This window comes from Calonectris borealis, chromosome 6, assembly GCF_964195595.1.
Source record: "Calonectris borealis chromosome 6, bCalBor7.hap1.2, whole genome shotgun sequence".
In the NCBI taxonomy this organism is placed as follows: Eukaryota; Metazoa; Chordata; class Aves; order Procellariiformes; family Procellariidae; genus Calonectris; species Calonectris borealis.
Window position 1 is genome coordinate 39,544,203 of NC_134317.1, and position 23,034 is coordinate 39,567,236.

Genomic DNA, 23,034 nt, shown 5'->3' on the forward strand with positions numbered 1-23,034 from the left:
GAGTATAAATTTCCAGATAAGTCACGATGTGTAAAAATGATCCTTTTCTAATATTGCGACTACTGGTGCAAAAAATGAGTTACTGTGCTCTGTGAAGAATTAGAAGGCCACTACTGAACATTCGATCAATGGGCTGGCTACCCGTCAGACCTCATTCTGTAGCTGCAACAAATGGCCGTACACAAATTCACCTACAACCCTTGCCAGCAACTCCAAACACAGATTGTTAACACCCAAAGGAGAACAAAGCTTATCACTTATACAAAATCCCATGCGAATATTAACTTATGCTTTTTGTGAAACACACTACAAGAATATACTATGTATGCTGAAAGGGATGTATGTGTATCCACATGGCCGATTTTAAAAAATGTAAGGAGCTTTTGGCCTTAAACTAGTCTGATATAAAGAGACATTTCTACTAAACTAAGTTTCTACCAAATTGTTTCCATTTCTGCAATATTTTAAAGTAGTATCTTTTTAGAAACTGTATTACTGCTTTTGCTAGCATGTGGAAAACTTGCAGTAGAATATGGCCCAGCAAACTCTCAGTTATCAGGGCCAATGGGGTAGCAGGTTAACCTAAATAAAGCAACTCACAAAGACAGTGTAACGAAGAAAATGAAGGAAGGAAAAAAAAAAAGAAGAAGAATATGAAGCCAGCACTGACTCACATCAACCAAATACACACTATACAGATAAGTATGTCAAACTGAGCTAGAATGCTTCCAAACACACCTGCACCCAGGTAAGGTCAATCACAGCCTGGATTGTCTGCACCAGGAGAACAGAGCTGACTTCATAAGCAGCTGTGCAGCTGGCTAGTCCATTTTCTGTTCCTTTAATTAAAATGCAAAGCACTGGCTAAATGGTAAACATTTAGTTAGATTTGTCTCTACGTTTCAATAATAATAAAACACATGAAAAATGCATTAAGAGCCAGCTAATTGGGGGCTCTCCAGAAGTAGCAGTAGATGAGCAGTTATAATACAATTGGGGTGTGGTTCCCCAGGGATTGTCGCAGGACTGATGTTTTTTAATATTCCAGCCAAAGGTTTAGAAATTATTAAAAAATCCCAGGCAATAAACCATATAGATGACAGGAAGACTGAAACCCCAGCAAATGCCAGTGAAGAGCTGGCAGTATTAGAGAGTGAGCCAGGCTGGCAGGTAAGCTGCAGTCACTTACACCCAATGTCTTTTATAAAGCCAAACTAGGATCGCATGTTTCGGAATAAAGCATGCACGCTACAGTTTCTGGAAAACAGGGAGTCTCTAAAACACGCAGATGTCAGAACTGCCTGAACATCGGGTTCCTCATGCGAAACTGAAACACAAAGGATACAATTTTTACTTCTACAAGATACTGGTTAAATCAGTAATAAAACACTATGCATGTTTTGGTTTCTGCCTTCTAAAAGCACATTGAAAAATACAGATATTCCGCATTGAAGATCAACTGAAATTATTTTAGAGCTGGAAAGAAATTCCTCACTGTGAGAGGTGTGAGACCCTCTATCTGTTTAGCTTATGAAAAAAAGATCAAGAGGTGAGCTGATTACACGGTACATGCCATTTCTGCAGGGAGAAAATGCTGGCTACGACAGAGCTCTTTGAGAAGCTGGAGAAGGTGCAAGAGGCAAACACATCTGCAATTTAAAACTGTGTTCAAATTAGAAATAAAGGCACCTAGTATATTTCTCTTAATACTAGGGAAATAACCAGCTTCCTGAGGGATGGCTGCACTTCTGCAAAGCTTCGGACCAGAAGAGCATATGGAGGACCGAAGCCCCACACTCGCCCACCCGGTGGCTGCGGGAGCTCCAGCCACGCTGGGGCTGGGGCTGCTTCTGAAACTCAAAGCCGGGTTGGAAGATATGCTGTGGTTAGGAAAGTTACCGAGCTCAACGCCAGGCAAGAAGATGATACTTCAGGGCCTCTGCGTACAGGAAATAAGAGCTAATGATGTCTCCAGGCTTCTTTTGCCTTTGAAAAATCTATGAATCAATAGGTAAAAAAGAGGGAAGGTGTTTTAAAGCAGTGTTTCCCTTGAATACAGGGATTTATTGAATCACAGGTACACAGCTAAAGACCAAGCCTTTTCTTCCTATGCATCATGTAACAACATAGAAGTACTTCTGCACAGCTCAGAAACTGGGTGGTTTTACATTACTAGGTGCAATTAGATACAAAGCAATGGCAGAGGAGTACTATGTTATGAATAGCAAGTAACTGAAGTTGTTCTGCTTGAAAAAAAATCTTGCTAAAAATTCCAGCTTTTTTCACAGCTAATGGGCTCAGTTGAAAAGCCAGATCATGCCAAGGGAAATTTTTCCACAGATCTCACTGCACTTCAGAGACTGAGCAGAAATTCCAGTTCAGGACAATACTTTAAAATGGGCTTAATTTTCACAGAGTTCAGTTTTCACAACTCTGGGCATGTGCCAACATGTAGTCCTGCATTTTTCTTGAATAATTTCTTGAAAAGCAGCATTTTTTTTTTTTTAACTTGGAAATGGAAAGTAATTTTTTAATCTTTATTACCCAGTTACCAGCTCCATCATGAACATGCATCCATGTAGTTTCAGTATTTTTAAATGCATTATTGATTTATTTGAACCTATGCTATTAGCTATGCAAGTGATCTCAATGCAATAACTCAAACCCTTCAGGCTTTTCTGTGAAACGAGATCTCCGAGTAAAGCTCCACTGAAAATTCTGATTTAATACTACAGTCCTTGTCAAATCTGGCAAAAGAGCTCACCTGGCACGATCAGGCACTAGTCCAGTTCCTGCTAACTACCAAACCAAGAAGGACATCGAGGACGCTGAGGACACGGATCAAAGCAGCTGAGTTTTTGCTGTGCTTTCCCTAAAGCTGGTCAGAGAGGATTGTCTACCAATTTAGAGTCGTTTTAAGCAAGAATTCTAATCCTTATTTCCAGCTTTATTTCTTGCACTATCGCTGGGAACTGCACCTTGGGTTTCTAGCTCCGAAGGGCAGAGCTCCAGCTCTTCAGTTAAGGGACTAAATCCAACAAGCCGATGTAGTTACCAGGGAATATGCTCTTGCAAAGCGTGGCTTCAGCAAGCCTGGCTAACGCTTGACTTCATGGCTCATTTTTGGAAGGAGAGAAAACAGATATTCAGCATTGCAGAAACAAATTCAGTAACATATACTTAAAGGGAAGGTGTTGTTCCTTAGACAGTTAAGCACTTTTGAGATTCCCACGGCAAGGTGCCCAGCTTAAAAACCCCAGGCTGTGCATTGATTTCAGGTAAATGGAAGAGAAGGCTGCTTTCAAATGACAATTAATTTTAAAAGCTTCAGCTGCAAGATACAGTATGGGAAGGCTCTGCAAACAGTAAATATTAGTATTATTTCAGAGTACGCGTCAAAATGCCAGGCACAGAGGTATCTGTCCTCGGGGAGTTGAAGTACGCGTGGTCCCTGGTACAACATTTGTTTATTATATTTTGGCGGTACACGCTGAGCTCTGTGCCGGCAGCCACTGGCTGTATTCATCTTAACAGTAAGACCGTGTAATTCAAAGGCATCTAACATGAGCTTTTCTGCATGCATTTGATCAGAACATGAAGCAATGGGTAGAATGCATTTCAGGCTAAAGAAAAAGAAAAAAAGGAGAAGCAGCACTTAGGATTCATATGTCTGCAGTATTTCTATCATAGTGGTTAAAATGCCACAGCCTTTTCAACTGGCTTCTTAACACTGATGGGACGATGAAAGCCTGCAAAGAAGGGAATCAGAAAAGCATTATCCCCAGAGTTCACTGGCCATATTCTCTTCTGTCTAGCACTGATGTAAATGAAGGGGATTGCCAGAGTTGGCAGTTCCAAGGTATGAAACAAGCAGAGGCAGGGGGACTGATTTTATTTCAAAGCATCTTCATTTCACTCCGCCCTTTTGTCTTCCTCCTCTGCTGATTCCTTTGGAGCAGCAGGGAGGGTTGCAAGTGAAATTATCCCTGAAGTGGGACCATTACCAGCTCTTCTGTCTGGCTGGGGAAGAGAGCAGCACCGGCAGCTTGCAGCGTCAGCTCCCTCACGGGGGAGCACGAGCAAGGGGCACAGCTGAGCCCTGAGCGCACATGCATGCCAATGCGCGGGTGCTCCCAGTGCGACGGTGCATTTATATCAACCCGCTGGAGCCCACCCTGGCATCAGCAAAAACCTGGCAAGTGTTGTATCTTGGGCTCTTCTCTGAAGGTGGGCCCTTGTTCTTTCGGACATATAGACACCTTGGGGGAGATTTTATGTCTGCTACCAATGGCTGGAAACAACACTAGTGATGCCAAAACATCAAACTCTGGTTTAGGCTTTAGGACCTGCTGGAATGATGAAGTATCTGATTCTGACACTCATGGCAGTTCACAGCCTTTTGTCCCCAAAATATTCTCTGCCAGGAAGCACTACTGAGGTGGTCACAGTGAAACAGCCCTAACAATTCCTGGGGCATAAGCTACCCTCCAGTCCTGGCAGTCATGGCTAAACACAGCACATAGGCCAATGCATCTACCCAGGTCTTACATGACTTTCCTAAATTACTACTAGTATGGACTTTGTTGAGCTTGACACAGAAGGTTTGGTTGGTTTACATTCCCAGATTGATGCAGCCTCTCTGACAGACCTTCTCCCTCTCCTGTAAAGGTTTTTAGATAAGCAGTAAAACCCGCTCATTCTTTTCAAGATGTTCTGACATGGAAAGTCCCAAGAGGGCTTTCCTTGACATCTCTTGCACTTAGGATATTCTCAGTAATTATAGAATCATAAAGGTTGGAAAAGACCTCTAAGATCATCGAGTCCAACCGTCAACCCAACACCACCATGCCCACTAAACCATGTCCCTAAGCATCTCATCCACATGTCTTTTAAATACTTCCAGGGTTGGTGACTCAACCGCTTCCCTGGGCAGCCTGTTCCAAGGCCGGACCACTCTTTCAGTAAAGAAATTTTTCCTAACGTCCAATCTAAACCTCCCTTGGCGCAACTTGTGGCCGTTTCCTCTCGCCAAGCACCGTGTACTTACTCAATTCCAATGGACTTAGCCAAGATTTGCATTTGATAGGAGGCACCTGAGACTTCAGGCAATTTAATACAGTCATGTAAAATAAATGGTAAATACACATACATGCTGGATCCAAAAAAGCATGAGTCACAGTCTATCCAGAAAAGTACCAAAGACTTTGTAATGCACTGAGCATCATTTGCAGCAGTGGAAAAATAGCAAGGCTGGGCCCAGCAAGCACCCACACTGCCTAGCAGATTATGAAAAGTGACATGTGAGCCAAATTTGAGAAGCATATACCTTACTTAATGATACTCTATACTGATTTCCCTTCTAGGGTTATAATTTAATGTTCATTTCTCCAAGTCCTTTCTGCACCAGTACAAATAACTTGTCTTAATTCTTTCGTAAACTACCAGTGTAGCACATTCCCTTTCTCCTACCTCTTGACAGGTAGTAATAAGGTTCCACATTTGAGTGATTTCATTTGAAGGCTTTATATATATATACACACCTATATGTATGTGCGTGTGTGTGTAATACATGTGCGCACACACAGACAGCTATTGAATTTTAGGCTATTTAAAATGGTGATTTCTGTACCTGAATTCTTTGTTTCCCAAAGCCTTAACACCTTTGTAAAACCATTTTAGCTGTTTGTTGGCTTTTTGTACAGTGGGGTTTAGATTTTCACCTATGTAAGTTGTGAAGACAGAAATGGTTTGGATTAGCTAATTTAATCAAATTTCACAGGACTCATGAATAGTATTGAGATGGAATCCAGTTTCTTGCAGAAGGAGACTTGTGTTTATTAAATTAAATACAGTCCAACTGGGCTCTGGTCCATCCCAAATAAGGAAAAATAAAGTAAAATTCGGGTGGCTATCTTAATGAAGCTACCTTATTACATAGCCCTCAATCATCATGCAATAATGCTTGACAATATCAGGTTTATCAAGCACAAATGACAAAGAACAAATTGTTCCTTCCCTATGTTTCAAGACAACCCAAAAGGAATGAAAAAATGTTTTAAGAAAACTGGACTTAGGTACATACATTCTTTCATCTTGCTGTGGGAGCTATGTTTGCCTTTATTACTTTCAGGGTGTGATTCCAAAAGTACTCAGCACAGATCTTGTTCCGATTCCTCTGGAGTCACCAGTAAAACTTTTGTTAGCTCAAAAAGATAGTATTGATGTCGGCTGCTTTTTTAAAAGAGCTTATTACCTTGGTGTTGCAGAAGCATTTGTCTTGAAGAACTGGCAAAGGTTAAAAGAAAACCCCAATAACAGAACAATACAGAGTAACAACCAAGACTTTTTCTTGTTGAAGTAATGACTCATAAAATGGTACAGGCATTCCCTAACCTTCAAATGTTTTATCAGTTCTGCTCAGAACTGATCATCACCAGTGACAAGGTTTTTTTAATATGCAAATAAGATAGCTGGCTGCATTATAACTATGTCAGGCTTCCAGCCAGAAGGCAGAAGAGATGAGCCTCAGCTCCGGAGTCAGAAGATCGAGGAGCAGTGGAGTTTGGCAGGTTCCCGGAGGAAGCCATATCTCAAATAGCTGCGCTCTGTTTTTGAGGGTAGCAGGTGAGACATACAAAAGCAAGTCAGCCTTATATAAAATCTATTATACCACAAAGCACCATAAAGCACTTAAAGCATAAAATACATGTTGCTGTTTAGAAATTATGGGGACTCATCAAATGGTCTTTACCCACAGTCTAATTTTTTTCTTTTTTCTGAATTCCTAACATGCAACTGAAGAACTTAAGTTGTTTCTTGGCTGTAGCGGAAGCTAAAGAGGCTATCAGATTTATACATCCTTGAGGGATACCTTAGGATGTGGTAAGCGATCCAGAATGTCCCTATATCCAGAATGCTCAGAACAATATGTCCACTGTGGTGTCACTCCTGACATCAGATATAAACTTCTTCCCAGCCTATACCTGAATTTCAATGTTGATACATCCTGAGGGTACTGTTTAGTAGCATGGTATTCATTTTGAATGCACTTTACTATATTATGGAATATTTTACCTAAACACTTTGTATCACTGTCACCCCATTCACTAGAATTCATTATTGATGCAAGAATCATCAAAATACTGCTGAAGGTGAATAACTCTAGGGAAGGGAAATAGAGAAATGAGCTAGCGAAGTGCTCACCAAGCCACTTCCAATCATTTATCAGCAGTCCTGGCTAACTGGTGAGGTCTCAGTTGACTGGAGGTTAGCGAATGGGATGCCCATCTACAAGAAGGGCCAGAAGGAGGATCTGGGGAACTATAGGCCTGTCAGCCTGACCTCCGTGCCGGGGAAGGTTATGGAGCAGATCATCTTGAGTGCCATTATGCGGCACGTACAGGACAACCAGGGATCAGGCCCAGTCAGCATGGGTTTATGAAAGGCAGGTCCTGCTTGACTAACCTGATCTTCTATGACAAGGTGACCCACTTAGTGGATGAGGGAAAGGCTGTGGATGTGGTCTACCTAGACTTTAATAAAGCCTGTGACACCGTTTCCCACAGCATTCTCCTGGAGAAACTGGCTGCTCACGACTTGGACGGGCATACTCTTTGCTGGCTAAAAAACTGGCTGGATGGCCAGGCCCAAAGAATTGTGGTGGATGGAGTTAACTCCAGTTGGCGGCCGGTCACGAGCGGTGTTCCCCAGGGCTCAGTATTGGGGCCGGTCCTGTTCAGTATCTTTATCACCAATCTGGACGAGGGGATCGAGTGCTCCCTCAGTCAGTTTGCAGATGACACCAAGCTGGGCGGGAGTGTTGATCTGCTCGAGGGCAGGAAGGCTCTGCAGAGGGACCTGGACAGGCAGGATCGATGGGCCGAGGCCAATGTATGAGGTTCAACAAGGCCAAGTGCCGGGTCCTGCACTTGGGCCACAACAACCCCAGGCAACGCTACAGGCCTGGGGAAGAGTGGCTGGAAAGCTGCCCAGAGGAAAAGGACCTGGGAGTGCTGATTGACAGCCGGCTGAACATGAGCCGGCAGTGTGCCCAGGTGGCCAAGAAGGCCAACGGCACCCTGGCCTGTATCAGAAATAGTGTGGCCAGCAGGAGCAGGGAAGTGATCGTGCCCTGTACTCGGCACTGGTGAGGCCCCACCTCGAATCCTGTGTTCAGTTTTGGGCCCCTCACTACAAGAAGGACATGGAGGTGCTGGAGCGTGTCCAGAGGAGGGCAACGAAGCTGGTGAAGGGCCTGGAGCACAAGTCTTATGGGGAGCGGCTGAGGGAACTGGGGTTGTTTAGCCTGGAGAAGAGGAGGCTGAGGGGAGACCTCATCGTGCTCTACAACTACCTGAAGGGAGGTTGTAGCGAGGTGGGGGTTGGTCTCTTCTCCCAAGTAACAGCGATAGGACGAGAGGAAATGGCCTCAAAGTTGCACCAGGGGAGGTTCAGATTGAATATTAGGAAAAATGTCTTCACCGAAAGGATTGTCAAGCATTGGAAGAGGCTGCCCAGGGAAGTGGTGGAGTCACCATCCCTGGAGGTATTTAAAAGACGTGCAGATGTGGCACTTAGGGACATGGTTTAGTGGTGGACTTGGCAGTGCTAGGTTAATGGCTGGACTTGATGATCTTAAAGGTCTTTTCCAACCTAAACGATTCCATGATTCTATGATATGGATCAGACAAATCAATCAAAGTACATAGATACTCCAAGTTTGAAATCGAGAGCATTAAAATAGAGAGAACATATTAAAACCAGATAAATATTGGCTATATTGTGAAGAGCACCCCATCCTCTGCAAATTTGCTGTCTTTCTTCACAGATACACACAAGACAACAGGATAACTATTTCTCATCTAAAGTCAGAATATCCGTAAGCTTGTACCATAATTACTCCAGCAGCTAATTCTGATGCCATAGACAGACTATTGTGACTCAAGGACTAGACTGAGCAGTAGGAACAAATGCAAAGCAGACAGTAACGTCTGTGCTTCCATGGCAGCACAGTGGCTTTAGCAATAAATAGAAAAAAGAATACGCAGAAGAGAGAAAACAGATGAAAGAAAATTCAGAAAATGTATGATGTTCACAAATATTCTCTACAGACAAAGTGTTTTTAAGATTAGACTAAGTGTTCCTACAAGCAGCGTACAAACTTTGAAGAATGCAGTGTAAGGGCAAAATTTACAAATACAATTCTCCGTAACAGAGGATCAGGGAAAACTTGTGGTCGTATTTATATTGTTTCATGCTGAGTGGATGACAAGGATAAGAATAAAACTCGTACTTACATCCTGAGCTGCCATTTGTTGGAACCAAAGTGAAGTTGGAGGCCCAGGGGTTACGCACGATATCCTGCCAATGTATGGTGTCTGCGAAGCAAAGAAATTTGTTCTGGCCAACATACACCCCTCCGTTCAGTATTTCTGCATAAAAGAACATGAGAACATACTTGTAAGATTTTAGACATACAGCTGATTAAATCTATTGCTGCTTTGTGTACTAGAAAGAGAGGGCATGAAGTTTAAATGCAAAAAATTCTCACTGTAATCTCACTTAATACTCTGAAAACTGGAGGACAAGCAGCTTGCAGTATTTGTAAATAGGAACCATTTACTTATATGGAGAAGAAACCTGATGAAGACAACCACACAGTTGCTAGATGAGTTATTGGGTTATTGTTGTTCCAGTGTAATCAAGTATGGAACAGTACTGTAATTTGTGGGTAAAATAACCTTCAAGACTTAACTGACTTTAAAAACACAAGCAATCAGCCACACTACGCTGTATTTCATTAATACGTATCAACGCTTAAAACATACAATGAACTAATGTGCTCCGCTGGGGTAGGAATTTTCTGAGCCCACAGTACATGAGAAGGGTCCAGTCATCATGATGTCTGGAAAAGCATGTTTTCTATCAGACTGTGCTGCTGTAATACCACGATCCAAAATACTGTAATACTCAATATCTATGATCCAAATCTCAAATACTATGATCCGAGACCACCATTAACATGGCTTGCTGGAAGCTTTGTGTCAAAGAGAGATGGCTTCTGAGCAGATAAAAGTTTGGTGTTTTTTTTTTTTTTTTTTAATTTTCATGTTTATATCAGTTGGTTTTAAAAAATGGCTTGTTCCCCTATCTCTAAAGACTCGATTTGTCAAATCTCAACATGAAAATGATCTTACAGTTGTTGGGTGTAGCACCAGGGTTTCCTCTGAAGCAATAACTTTTTTTTTCACCCTCTAAGCTCTTGTTCAAATTCAAAATTCCTCTTCTTAATCTGGCTCTTGCATTTCCAAAGCAAAGGACAATCCATGTGACTTTCACTAAAGTTAACAGGAGCTATGCAGCTAAAACCTCCTGCACCGCTTAGTGTCAGAGATTCAAGCCTCAGCAAAGAAATGTTGAAGGTTAGTTACTAATGACACCTTAGAATGACATTAAGTGCTGCTATACAGCCAGGAGTGTCACACTTCTCAGAGAGACATTAAGAATAAATCTTGACTACGGTAGCAATGATTAAGGTCGTCTGATAGTCCTCATCTCCCAAGAAAATCTTTAAAAGCTGTAGTGGGAATGCTAATGTTGACAAACAACAAGGAAGGAATTACTGCATATTTTTCTTTAAATTTCAGGGTTTACAGGCCACAGCATGTAGAGGAGGTAGCCCCCAAGAAAATAACGTATTAAATAAAGGATCATCTGTTAAATACATCCTTCCACCATATTAATCAGTTCAGAGTATTACTGTTTCTTAGAAACCTCTAGTTTAAAAGCTTGGCTTTTCATTGAAAAGGGGCTTAAAAATGAAAACAATAATAATAACCTTAGACAGAAAAGAGGCCGGATTAAAGATATAGCAATGATCTGTCTGTATAATATTCTTATGATACCTGAAAAGACCCATATAGCATCTGTTAGCAATTCTGCTCTGGGGAAAAAGCGGGACTTAGAAGAACACTTGAAAACATGACCAGTGATGATTTCTCTGTGTTGTCCCACCTATACAGGATTACATAATCCATTATGGCCTAGATTTTAATTAAAAATAACATCTAACAAGCCATGAAAAACTGTAAAATCTACATTCATAGCTTCTTGAACACTTGCACACGATTCCAAATAGTGTCACTATCAGTTGGTACATCTGAACACCTGCCACTGGCATAATTTCTGGTTTTTAGAGCATTCACTCATGACAATACCTATCAAATTTTCTTTTCTGCTAGGAACTTTGACGCATTCTCATATAGCAGGCAGCATCTCACTCTGAAAGTACTTCTAATAGTTTCAATTTGTGGAGACAGACTTTTTTCAGCATAAGTGTCTTTCAGAAAGTGTCCCCTCTGTACGGTAAGGAAAGCTGACAGCTTTCCCTGTGATTTACTAAAAGCAAACATGGAAAATGCTCTGACTTCCCTCATCACTGAATAATAAGCATTGTTCTTGCTGCCCTTCCCCAGAAACATGATGCAATATCTTTATTTGCCCTGCACTGTACCATTTTTCACAGGTGACAGGATTAAAGTTTACAGGTCTATTCATGTGGTGAGGCGCTAATAAACCTGAGTAATAATATCAAAGATGGGCTCTTACAGATATTAAATAACGCCGAGCTCAAAGTTTAGTACAATCTTTAAGTACTCGTGCTTGACTCTTCCTGCTCTGTGGGATCCAGATTCATTCCCTTTCTACCTTCCCGATCCAACCTGCTATCCTCCTTTTCTTTATGCTGACTCCTTGGCACGTGTAAATCAGCACAGATGCATTGGCTTCACTGACTTAAACTCAAATGCATTTTGCACTTCTCTGCCCTCTCTTAGCAAGAACAATGCCTGGAAAGACCTAATAAACCCTGTTACATGTTAAGCAAATGAAGCACAAATGTAATCAATATACAATAGAGTTACTGTATAATGAACTCATCATCATAAAGTCATCATCTCATTTTAATTTACAGCACTGAAAGTGAGAGATAAAGTTAAACAATAAACAGGAGGAGAAAGGCAGGCATCTCTGCCTATGCAGACGAGCTAGCAAAGGAAGCCAGGCAAAAAGAGCTTTCTTCTCCCGGGTGCAACACCTGAGGTGCCTCTTTGCTGAACTCTTTCCGAGGCTGGAGCAGGAAAGAGAATAAGTCCCCTAATGAATTTTGTGATTTCCACTGCGAAGAAAAAAGCTAGTTCCTGCCAAAGAAGCACTAAAAAGGACTGCTCAGAGCAGAACGTTTTTTAAATACCATTTTGGGGAGAGTATTTTTGTCTTCTAAAACAATTTTTTGTGACATTGGAAAATTGTTAGTCTAAGTACAGCACTGCTGCCTGCGACAGGAGGCAGAGCACTCGGCTCTATCAACTGCTGCCTGAAATACCTACCGTGCCGCACCGGCAGCAAACGTTACCCTTGGACTTCTACGCTGCTCAGGGACACAGAGTTCAAACGGGATTTTGAAGCACAAGTCCCACTAGCTTTCATTGGGAAAAGAGTTCCTAAAGGTGTCAGACAATTTTGGATGCCTTCCTGTAAAGTACTGATGGCCACACTTAAGAGTATCACGATCTCCCATTTTGGCACCAGGGCAGCAGCGGGTGCTCTGAGCAAAGGAGTAGCTCCAACGTCTTTGGAGCTTGATTCACTTGATTCTGAAGTGAATGCAAAATCTTATCATCCTCCTTATTAGGAGGCTTAAAAGCAATATAATTCTGTAACCAAAGCTATATGAAAATAAATCAGCAAGTGCACTCGCCACTGACTTCTGTCATTATTTTGCTTATTGCTGCCAAATGATTGTGGGGAACTTATACCTGCATATTATTAAAATTCTATTAAATGGTTATTTATTCAGGAAGCTAAATCAGAAATGTATTATCTGTTATATGTACTATTTTCTTGCTTTCATTAGCCCAGTGATGAAGCAGAACCATTACCACGTAACTTTGGTAACCTACCATACAATACTTGCTATACTAACAGGAGAAATGGAAACATACAGGTCTCTGGCAACCACGAAACACAAGTATCTTACGCTTTCCACAAAGTGCCAGGGAACACAGATAGGTACATCACACACAATTTATACTTAGTCTGCTAAGTTCAAAAAGGGGCTAAATTCATAACATTATTCTAATAGAGTGAGTTTGACTGGAGTCAGTGAAAATGCGTTACCAGCCACCAGAAGCTTAAGATCACTGTAAATAAGGTAAAGGGACACCAGCTCTGCAAGCATGTTGTCTGTTTAGACGGAGATGGAAAGAACTCTTCTTCATCCATCTGTTAAAAGGGCATTTTCTTTACCTGACTTTTTCTTGTGCACAGTGTAATCCCTCACGGTCTGTTATCTAATCTCTAACGTGGATTAAATTGGCAAAACATGTTCACATTCTGCAACGTATCCTGAAGTGCAAGTAACTCGTGTGTGTTGATATGCAGTGGGGGCTGTAGGCACCTACTTAGCAGTAGCATCTGGTTCTAAAATTGTTATAAAATTGGTTATGAAATTGCTATTACTACTCAAGTTTGCAAATTAAAAGCTCTTCTCCGGTGCTATGAAGCCAGCTGGCACGATGAACTGGAAGAAGGCATAGTGAGAGAGAAAAGAACTAGCTCTAAAGTGAGCAGAGAAAGGGGAAGGAGTTAATTAGGAAAAACTGTTGGGGATGTCCACTATAACCACTTCAAAAGCAAAACAGAAGATGTCTTACACCTTCCAAGCTGATTGTCTGCTAAGGAAACAACTGTCTTTTACACTACACCATATATAGGTATACTCTGCACATATACATTATATAATGCATGTTGATGATACCTTAATTTCCCAGATCAGCCTCCACCAGAGCTGAAGCATCTTTGCATGCTGACAGTGCTGCATCTTCACCATCATCACCCAGGTGATGGGGATCTGTTGTCAGATACTGTATCACTCTCCAAACACTGTCATATTTCACCCAAGATGCTGAATGCATTATCTGAAAATGGCTTTGGCCTGGGAATTTCATGCCAAACCACGTCTTTTGATCTCTTAGCACAGTTGATTGCTGATGACCCACTGGGAAAGCACTTCAGGTCCATCATTAATAAGCTATGTCTTAAAGGGTAATGAGAACTGGGTGCTTTAGGAGACAATAGCTCATCCATCATCAATCAAGATCTGAAGTTTTTATACAGATGATTTAAGAAGAGTTGGACTGTGTAAAATTGAAATGTCACATTTGTATTGGGAGATGGGGGGAGCTTGGTAATGAAAATGAGAGTTTTAACCTTCTCCATTTCAGCTCAATGACCATACTCAAAAGCTCATGGATGTGGAATCTGTGTACCAGCTAGACGCCCCGGACAGCCTTCGATCTCAATTACACAATTTCAAGTAAAGATTATTTGGGTCATTAGGTGGAAGTCGGTTTCAAGGCTTGATGGTAACAGCAAGATATTCTTTATTTCTATCAAAAGCAATCAGTGTTATCCGCAGCTTGTGGGTCTGTACTTCCAACTGCTCAATAACTAAGAACACTGGATTGTAGCACCTGAGCATAAATCTTCCAAATCTAGTTACCTATTTTGCTGCTTAAATAAAAATGGCGTCATTTGATTACCTTTCACTGAGTTTGATGGGGTAGCCTTTTCACCATTTCACTGCAAATGTTTGTGAAGATGGGCTCACAGGGTCCGTGCGAGTCATTTAGCTACTTCATTAAAGGACAACAGGCTCTGGTCAACTCTTTCTTTAGTAATCTCCCCAAAGGGAGTATCTGTTTCATGAATGGCTTCAGCCATATTAAACCAACTCAAAGAAGACATTTGTGTCTCCTCGGATTATTCCTCTGTCCATGCATGCCCTGAATGCTTCCTTCTCACAGCCTTATTAAAATTAAGACATGAAATCATTTAGCTCATTACTTTGTAAAAGGAAACAACACTGCAAATTATCCCAGCCCTTTGCGGTAAACACGCCAGAGTTACAATATATGTTCCATGACTCCCTTCTTCTCGGGGAAGTGCAAGTCGGTGTGTAAGTCTGTCTCAGGCTAATGGGCCCCGTTTCACCTTGCACCCTGAGCAGTTACTGAGAGCACTGGGCACATAAAATGCGTCCACATCGCCCCAAAGGGTTCAGTGCACGAAGAAAGTCATCCAAAATACTATGGAAGAGAGCAGAAACAGCAGCTGAATCAAACAAGTAACACAAAAACCCCTCACCCATCCAAAAGGGAAGAAAACAGTTGGGTATAAACTCAATTTAACATGTGCTTCTTTTCACCAGAAACGGTCCTGTTCTTAAGTATAATTTTTTTTACTCAACACGCTTGGCTTGTGCGAAAGAAAATGGTCTCTCTCCATAATCCAGCTAGATTCACTTGTCCTAGTGGCTGCTCAATTTAACCCATCTTGCAGCTTCTGCTTGCTAGGATCTTGATTCCCCAAAGCGTTTAGGCCCAGGTTCACATTTAAATCATCTCCTTCCCCTCCGTTCTGCTCCTGTAATAATTACTCTGCTTTCACAACGGAAAATAAAAAGATTCCAACCAACACTACTTTCGTTAACCATACACCTGCCATCGGTATCACATATCCTTGATGTTAATTAACAACAGGGTAGACATAAAGCTGTATGACCAGCCTTAGCTCCGGCATTTCCTTTGCAGATGTTAACTGCAGAAGCAGCAGTAGCTGTGTACAATGTTACCCACCTCATTTGTTTGCTTCTTTTCCCATCGCTAGCTTTTGAAAGCTGTTTGACCCCATTGACTTCGCAGGTGAGGGGCTTTCATGTAATATGTGAACTGTTACAGGGATATTAATTTTCAGAAGGAGATGCTAATTGCCTCACTTCTTTGTCCAGTCAAATTCTGATCTTGATGTTAGCGGCCAAGTGCTTGATTTACTGTTTTCTTAATATAATTTTGGGGAGTGAGAAGTAGATTAACAGATACAAAACATAACACTCTAACAATCCACCTGGCTTCCTGTGGGTTTCTCCAAACCAAGGAGAGAGGCAGAAAAGGGCCTGGTGGTCCTTGTGGGTGGTAAGATGGACATGAGTCAGCAGTGCACCCATGCAGTGATGAGGGGTGATCACACGGTGGGCTGCAGAAGCAGAGTGAGCAGGTGAAGGAGGTGATGATGCCCATCTGCTGGGCACTCGTGAAGGTGCGTCTGAAGCACTGGGTCCATTTTGGGCACCCCAATGCAACACAGTTGTTGCCAAACCACAAGAGAGTCCAGGGAAGGACCACTATGGTGGTTAGAGGCTGGAGGACTTGTCACATGAGAAGAGGTGAGAGGACCTGGGCTGAAGAAGGGATGACTGGGATGGGGGGACACCTAACTGCAGACTGCCTCTACCTAAAGGAGGGCTATAGGGGAACACAGAGCCAGACTCTTCTCAGAAGTGCACAGCTGAAGGACAAGAGGCAATGGGCACAAGCTGCAACATGGGAAACACTGATTAGACATCAGAAAAATATTCTTCACAGCAAGAGCGGTTAAGCACAGGAGCAGACTGATGAGAAAGTGGTGCTACCTCCACCTCTAGAGATTTTCATAAACCACAACCTGATCCTTGTCTGAAGTTAGTCCTGCTCTGAGCAGAAGACTGGACCAGATGACCTCCAGATATCCCTTCCAACCTAAATTATTTTGTCCTTCTACAATTACTAATCATCTACTGCTACAGTACTTACAACACTCCATAAGCAATCCATTCTCTCCATCTTTATAAAAGCATACTTCATTTTAAACTTTTATCTACTGATAAGCATTTGGTGATGCAAAACACCCATCTGGAAGATAACATATATTTAAAAGCATGTCACATGCATGTATAAAGAAGTATTTGAAATACAGAACCTATGTCACCATAGATTGTCCCCCATTTCATCCGGACTAAGAACCATTACAGCTTTCAGTATGAAAGAACTGTTGCCCTTCGATCTTTTGATTTTTGTTAGCAAAAAGAAAATTGTATTCATTTAAGTCACTGTAATGAATCACTGATGAGTTTCAAATTACTGTCTATGGAGAGCATGACACATCGCTAGCTCACCCCAGAAGGCACACTCTTCAGCTCAGTAAGAGCAGCAGTAAGCCAACAGTCAGAAATGAGCAGTCATTTCACTCACAGGAGCCACGACTTAACATTCAGGTAGCAGAGCACTACCTGATGGGGATATCTGCGTCCCGGTCAGCAGCGACCGTGCGTTCAGGAAGAGGTGAGCCATTTCTGCAGTGCGCTGGTATGTGCCTCTTCAGCGAATCCTCTGATAACGCACCATCACTTGGCAGTGCCTGCCTTTCAGTTGTTCCAAAAACTGTACTTCTGAGTGTGGATTTCAGCAAGGAAGCACAAAACCTGCTGAATCCGAAATAAAACATCTCTCTTCTGCCCTGTTCTTATTCTTCAGCCGAAAGGCAGCAGAAGGTGCAGAAGGGGAAATGATGTGCAGCGCGCTGGGTGCACCAACAGGGCAAACAAAGTCTCCCTCGTGTCCCAGCCGGCTCCAGAAAGCCTGGAGGCTCTGACGGATACCCCAGTACTGGAATTCATTTCTGCTGTCTGGTCATCCTTAATGGTGAGCATCTTGTGGGACATAATCTGGTGTAATAACCCAAAGCAGCTCTATCGGCGCTTGCCTTGCAGTCTTTCATGACACAGCCCCCGCTTTCTGTGTCAGGCATCCTCCAAATTTGTTCAGTGAAGACTGAACAGACCTCAGTGTCACTTCTTCTGCCCTCTTGAAATGCTACCCTGTAGCTGCAACAACTCCTTCATCTGTCACACTGATCAGCCTCTGCAAAGGTGCACAACCAAGCCACCCTTCCTGGCTCACCATGATGGTTTCACATTCATTTTTCCTCATAACTTCTCTAGAGCTTCTGCTGTGATTGAAGCGTTTCTCCAGATGAATGGTTTCTGCTCCCGAGGGGCAGTATGTTTATTTGCCAGTCCTACAACAGCATGAGTGGCTTCCAGCAGTTTCCTAGTGCCTCCAGGACGTTTCCCTTGGCGGCAGATTGGCCCACAAACTCTACAGAGAACCACCAGTCAAGGCTTCCTGGGGGTAAGATTGCAGACTGATGCTCCAGCCATCCTCCTTCGCCTATGACCAGCTGTTCTGCCAGTTCTGAGTCCTGGAGCACAATACTGGGACCTAAACCTTACTGTCCCCTGCTCCAGCAGGGACTCATCCCACCTCCTTCCTTCCCTGATCTCAAGGGCCGGCAGCCAACAATCAAGGGAGTCTGAAGGAACAGGGGGCAGCAGCGGAGAGAGTGTCCTATTCCAGGCCAGAAACAGTGGAAGCTGGTGCTCGGAGCCACCTAATAGGTATGAGGTCCATTGTGCCAGACTGAACTCTTAAGGAAACCAGCTCTCCGCTGAAGACTACCTTACATTTCATATCATCTATGTGGGCCAAATTTGTGAAATGGCACTGAGAGTACTTATTTTTATGTTTTCCCCTAAACTTTTTACAAAGTTCTCTCCTCATAGGATGTTCATATCATTTCTCCACCCAGGATGAGGCTGCGTAACTTGATTGATTCACTTCTGTGTTGCCAAGACAGACACAAGCATTTTAAATGCCTCTCCTTGTCAGGATATTTGCTATATAATATTTTGATCAAACCTGTAATGTTTCATGTCTGCTGGTGGAAACTCTCAATTTATCTTTTCCATCTGCTGAGATATGTAACTGTGAGACTACCGTGGCCCTGTTCTCCTGGCATCAGCTCTTTATAAGAGGCATCTTGCGAGTAAATGTTGCATGGCAGTTTGTCTGCGATTGCTGCTGCACCCTTTCCAAGTGGGCTTTTCACGTGGAAGTCAAGCAGCGGTAGGAACAGAAACCTCAGCAGGGCCAGGGGCATCTGAATGCAGCAGGGTTTCCCTGCAGCATCGCCAGGAGCTTCAGCTCTGGCATTATCTGGTGGTATATTTTTCAATTCTTTTCATACAACCACTGACAAGTTCAAGAAGCCTGCTTTCTATCCCAAGCACATCTGGCACTCAGGCCGCGCACTTGGCAAACAGACTGATGGCCTTCTGTCTTGGAGCCATCTAGTGCCTCAAGTACATCCTGATTGGCATCAACATGCAGAAATTCCTTCTCCCTTCGAAAAAAATAGTTAAGATCTGGATGTAGGGGTAATTTCCTCCATTTTCTGAAAGGCTGTAAAAAATTACTGGCTCCATAGAGCCCGTCTCTTTCAAAACTGTCATAATGTGGCTTGGAATAATCCTGGAAGGGTGCCCAGACCCACGTCCAGCTGCATCCTGCGTTTCAGTACAAGCATTTGCATACGGGCTGGTAATTGGCATGCAGCTGGTTTTATGCCAGCTCCAGCAATTGCATAACCTAACTAATCTTTTTTCTGGGCTCGAAAGAGGAGTCTGTGTCCGCTGAGCTTAAAATTTCTATATGGGATCTGTTCAAGTACGCTCTCACATTTCTATGCCACGTTGTTAACCTCTCCTGAGATATGGTGTCGACTCTTCGAAGAGGAATTTTAATTGAAATTTGTCTGAGGTGGGAAATGCCTGTGCCTTTCCCTGGCTCTCCTGTAGCGAAACTGTGCGAATGACATGCTGAAAATCCTCCTTCCGCACAGAGGACTGTGAAGTGACTCTTCTTTGGCTCCTACGAGTCGTACGGACCTTGGATTGCATTTGCTCTCCCAGCACTGTGGCTGGGGACAGTCAGATAGCCAAAAGAAGGCCTGTAAACTAAGGAACATGCATGTTAATCACAGCAATCAGTAAGGTCTTCTTTGTAAGTTAATGAGTTTGATTACGTCTGAGCCTCAAGTATCCCAACTCATATTTCTTCCCCTTTAACTGCTATAATTGCTATGAGGTCACTGTCAGTCCTGCTTCTTGCTTTTGCATGCACACTTAATAAGAATTATAAGGCAGAATTATAATAAGAACTGTAAGGCAGTAGTGAAACAACTAAAATGTCACATAAAAAAAATCCGGAATTCAGGCCAGTTTTCCTTAAACTATTAACCTCAAACCAGATGCTTAGGTGAGGCAAATAAGCACATGTGAATTCATGCCAAAATAACCACTTTGGACAGTGGGAGTTGAAGGAACGAGTGACAAGGTCCTAAGCACAAGAGATAGTTCAGGGTTAGTTCATTCATTTTTTTAAGACTACCATCTCTCTCCTCAAGTGTTCCCCAGTTCTTCTGCCCGCTCTTAAATACAAGCCCTTCTCATCTCCCACCAATCCTAATTTTAAAACCACCTCATCCTACACATTTAGCTTTTTAAAAGCCACAATGAAAACACCCTCTTCTTTCTTTCCATCAATATTTTGATTGTAACCAACATGGCTGCGAACATTCTCCCAACATACATCTTTCTTTTCCCAGCAGATGAATTGCATTGAACCCCAGCTGCTCTCAGTTACGATGCAGTAGATCAAGAGTGACGCTGTGGCCTGGAGTGACATGGAAGTAAAGCTGCAGCGAGATCTGTGCCTCCATTAACGAGGACATACTCTGCTCCCATTAGTGGCTTGTCACATGGTGGACAGTCCCTTTTCTAACTCTGTTCTGTTCCCTGGCAGGAACAAGGGTTGCCTTCCTTGTCATATTTGATAGCAGAATACACTTTCTTCCTGGAAAAAGGACCGGTTTGCTTCCAGCATTTTACCGCTCTGCAGTTAAACTAGTCCAAACAGTTTCTGTCTGCAGGCAGAGAAAGCGCACAGTTTGTCCTTGTCTACACTCTAGCTAAACGGCAGCTGGCACTGATTGATGATATTTATTTCAGTGAGATCATTTTTAATAATGTAGACAACAGGAGGGAAGAGTAAGTGCCCAGACCCACTGATTCTGTCGTACTAACTGCTATCCTTCGTATTAAGAACGAGGCTTAGTAATTTTTTGCCAAAGAGCTTCCCAAAAAACCCTACTCAAGAAAGGGAGAGCACACGAACAGACCACGGGCTGTGAACGGAGTCGCTGAGGGTGAAACAAAGCAGCTGTTCTCCCGGCTTCAGGGCTTGGCTCGGCAGGGTTCAAGCCTGAATCTCTGCCCCTGCATTGCCCGTGGTTAGCTTTGCGGCTTTTCTTACCATAGCCTTTTAAGGGTGATGCATCTTGGACACAGATTATAAATAAATAAATAATCGTAAGAGAGATCCTGAATGATAATTTCTCTCTCAGTCCACTGAGTGCTGTGCCCCAGAACTGAATAAATGTTGGTAAAGGGATGGGAATATTCATCCAATCAAATATAGGGAGAAAAACACATTCTTCTGAGTTATTATATCTCCTTATTGGGCTTTAATAGCTTGTCTTTCTCTTGAGCTTCAGAAATTCTTGCTCAAATTGCACAGGCAGTCAGTGTAAGGCTGCAGAAGTTATATACCTGGCTATTCCTGGTCTTCAAAGGCTACAAAACATCTGTTGGTTGGCAAGAGCAATTAATTAGCAAAATTGAAAAGACTGTTCCTTTTTACAAAGGCTTGGATGAAGCAGGGGAGGGGGAGATGACTCGGGGAAAGTCAAACCTTGTGAAGGCCTGTAAGCTGTGTGCCTCTGGGCAAATTCCCAAGGCTGAAATCTCAATGAATTTAACGGTTCTTAATTCCACAGGATTTCTAATTACAGCCGAGAGAAGGTAATCAGATGTGATGTAAATGTTTAAATGGAAATAAAGAAAACAAAAAGCCTGTCAAATTTACTAGCCAGTCTCCCAGACACAGCTTCCTGCACGCCGAATGCCCGGGTGGGCGCTGAGAGCAACTAACCGATTCCACGAACACAGTGACAGGAGAATAAAATAAAATGGCTCCCAAACCATCCTCCCCACACCTCGTTAGAGGCTGTCTCCTAACGAAGAAGGCCTTCTGTTTCAGTCCACCTCGACAGGTCTGACAAACTTCAGTGGCTACAACAAGCTGCATCCTGGAGCCTCCTTCCCATCCCAAATCTCCCTGTATGCCAGCTCCCTGCTCTTCTCCAGCGTCTTCTCCTGGCTTTGGAGCTTTGGGGCTTGCTCACAGCCTCCCTGCCTGCCCCACCCTGCCCTCCGAAAGCACATGGGCGCAGCACTGGGGGCTCTCAGCCAGGGCCATGTCGGTCCCAGGGCGCTGCAAGGAAGCAGCCTTCCTCCCCCTGCCCCACCACCGCCTTCCTTCCTCCCCCTGCCCCACCACCGCCTTCCTTCCTCCCCCTGCCCCACCACCGCCTTCCTTCCTCCCCCTGCCCCACCACCGCCTTCCTTCCTCCCCCTGCCCCACCACCGCCTTCCTTCCTCCCCCTGCCCCACCACCGCCTTCCTTCCTCCCCCTGCCCCCACTGCAGCCTCTGCCGTGGAGCACGTGGCACCCACATGGGAGCTGCTGCCAAAGCACCCTCCCCTGTGTCACCCTGCACGTTTCTGCCTGTTCTCTGAGCCGCAGAAGACAGCAACAGCCTAGTGGTCTTGCCCGCAGAGAAGAGAGGGAGTTTGTTAAATGCCATCACTGATGTCTCACCCACCCTATTAAAAGCCGTCATTTTCCTGTTGCAAGCTGGAGTGAAGATTCCCACTCCTGCAGGGCGAGGGGCCCCACAGTAATTTGGGGAATTCCAGTGCTGCAGAGCCTGTCAGACAAGAGGACAGAGCGCAGGCGGGTAACTCCACGGAGCACTTCGCAGGGAAGGGATGGGAAAGGGCAGTTAGACTGAGCACTGTGGTGTGAGCAAAATCTGTTCCAGAGTTTTAAGCCTGTTAATCACTGCTTCCATTTCTTAACATACACAAGGATCCTGCCCTTCCCTTTTTCCCCTGTTTTACACCATTTTAGAATTAAATTCTTAGAAAATGACCCATGCGTCAGATGGAAACATCTATATATCACTGGCAAGGGACAAGCAAACAATCCCCTGAGCACCCACGATCTCTGCAGACCCAAGCACCTGCGGAGAAATCCCACCAGGGGCCAAGCCTGGGGTGCAACACGCTGGCGCAGCATCGCTGGCCACCCCCACCGCCAGCCCAGGCAGCGTACCCCCATGGCGCGGCAGCTTGCAGCA

At 43.6% G+C, this 23,034-nt stretch overlaps 1 protein-coding gene across 1 annotated transcript in view; it reads right to left on the bottom strand.

Annotated features, from left to right (window-relative positions):
• ERBB4 (erb-b2 receptor tyrosine kinase 4) overlaps positions 1-23,034 on the bottom strand; it is a 395,664-nt gene that overhangs the window by 201,255 nt on the left and 171,375 nt on the right. Inside the window, exon 5 of the mRNA XM_075153901.1 lies at positions 9,297-9,431. Coding sequence (XP_075010002.1) covers positions 9,297-9,431 — 135 coding nt within the window. The remainder of the gene's footprint in view (positions 1-9,296; positions 9,432-23,034) is intronic.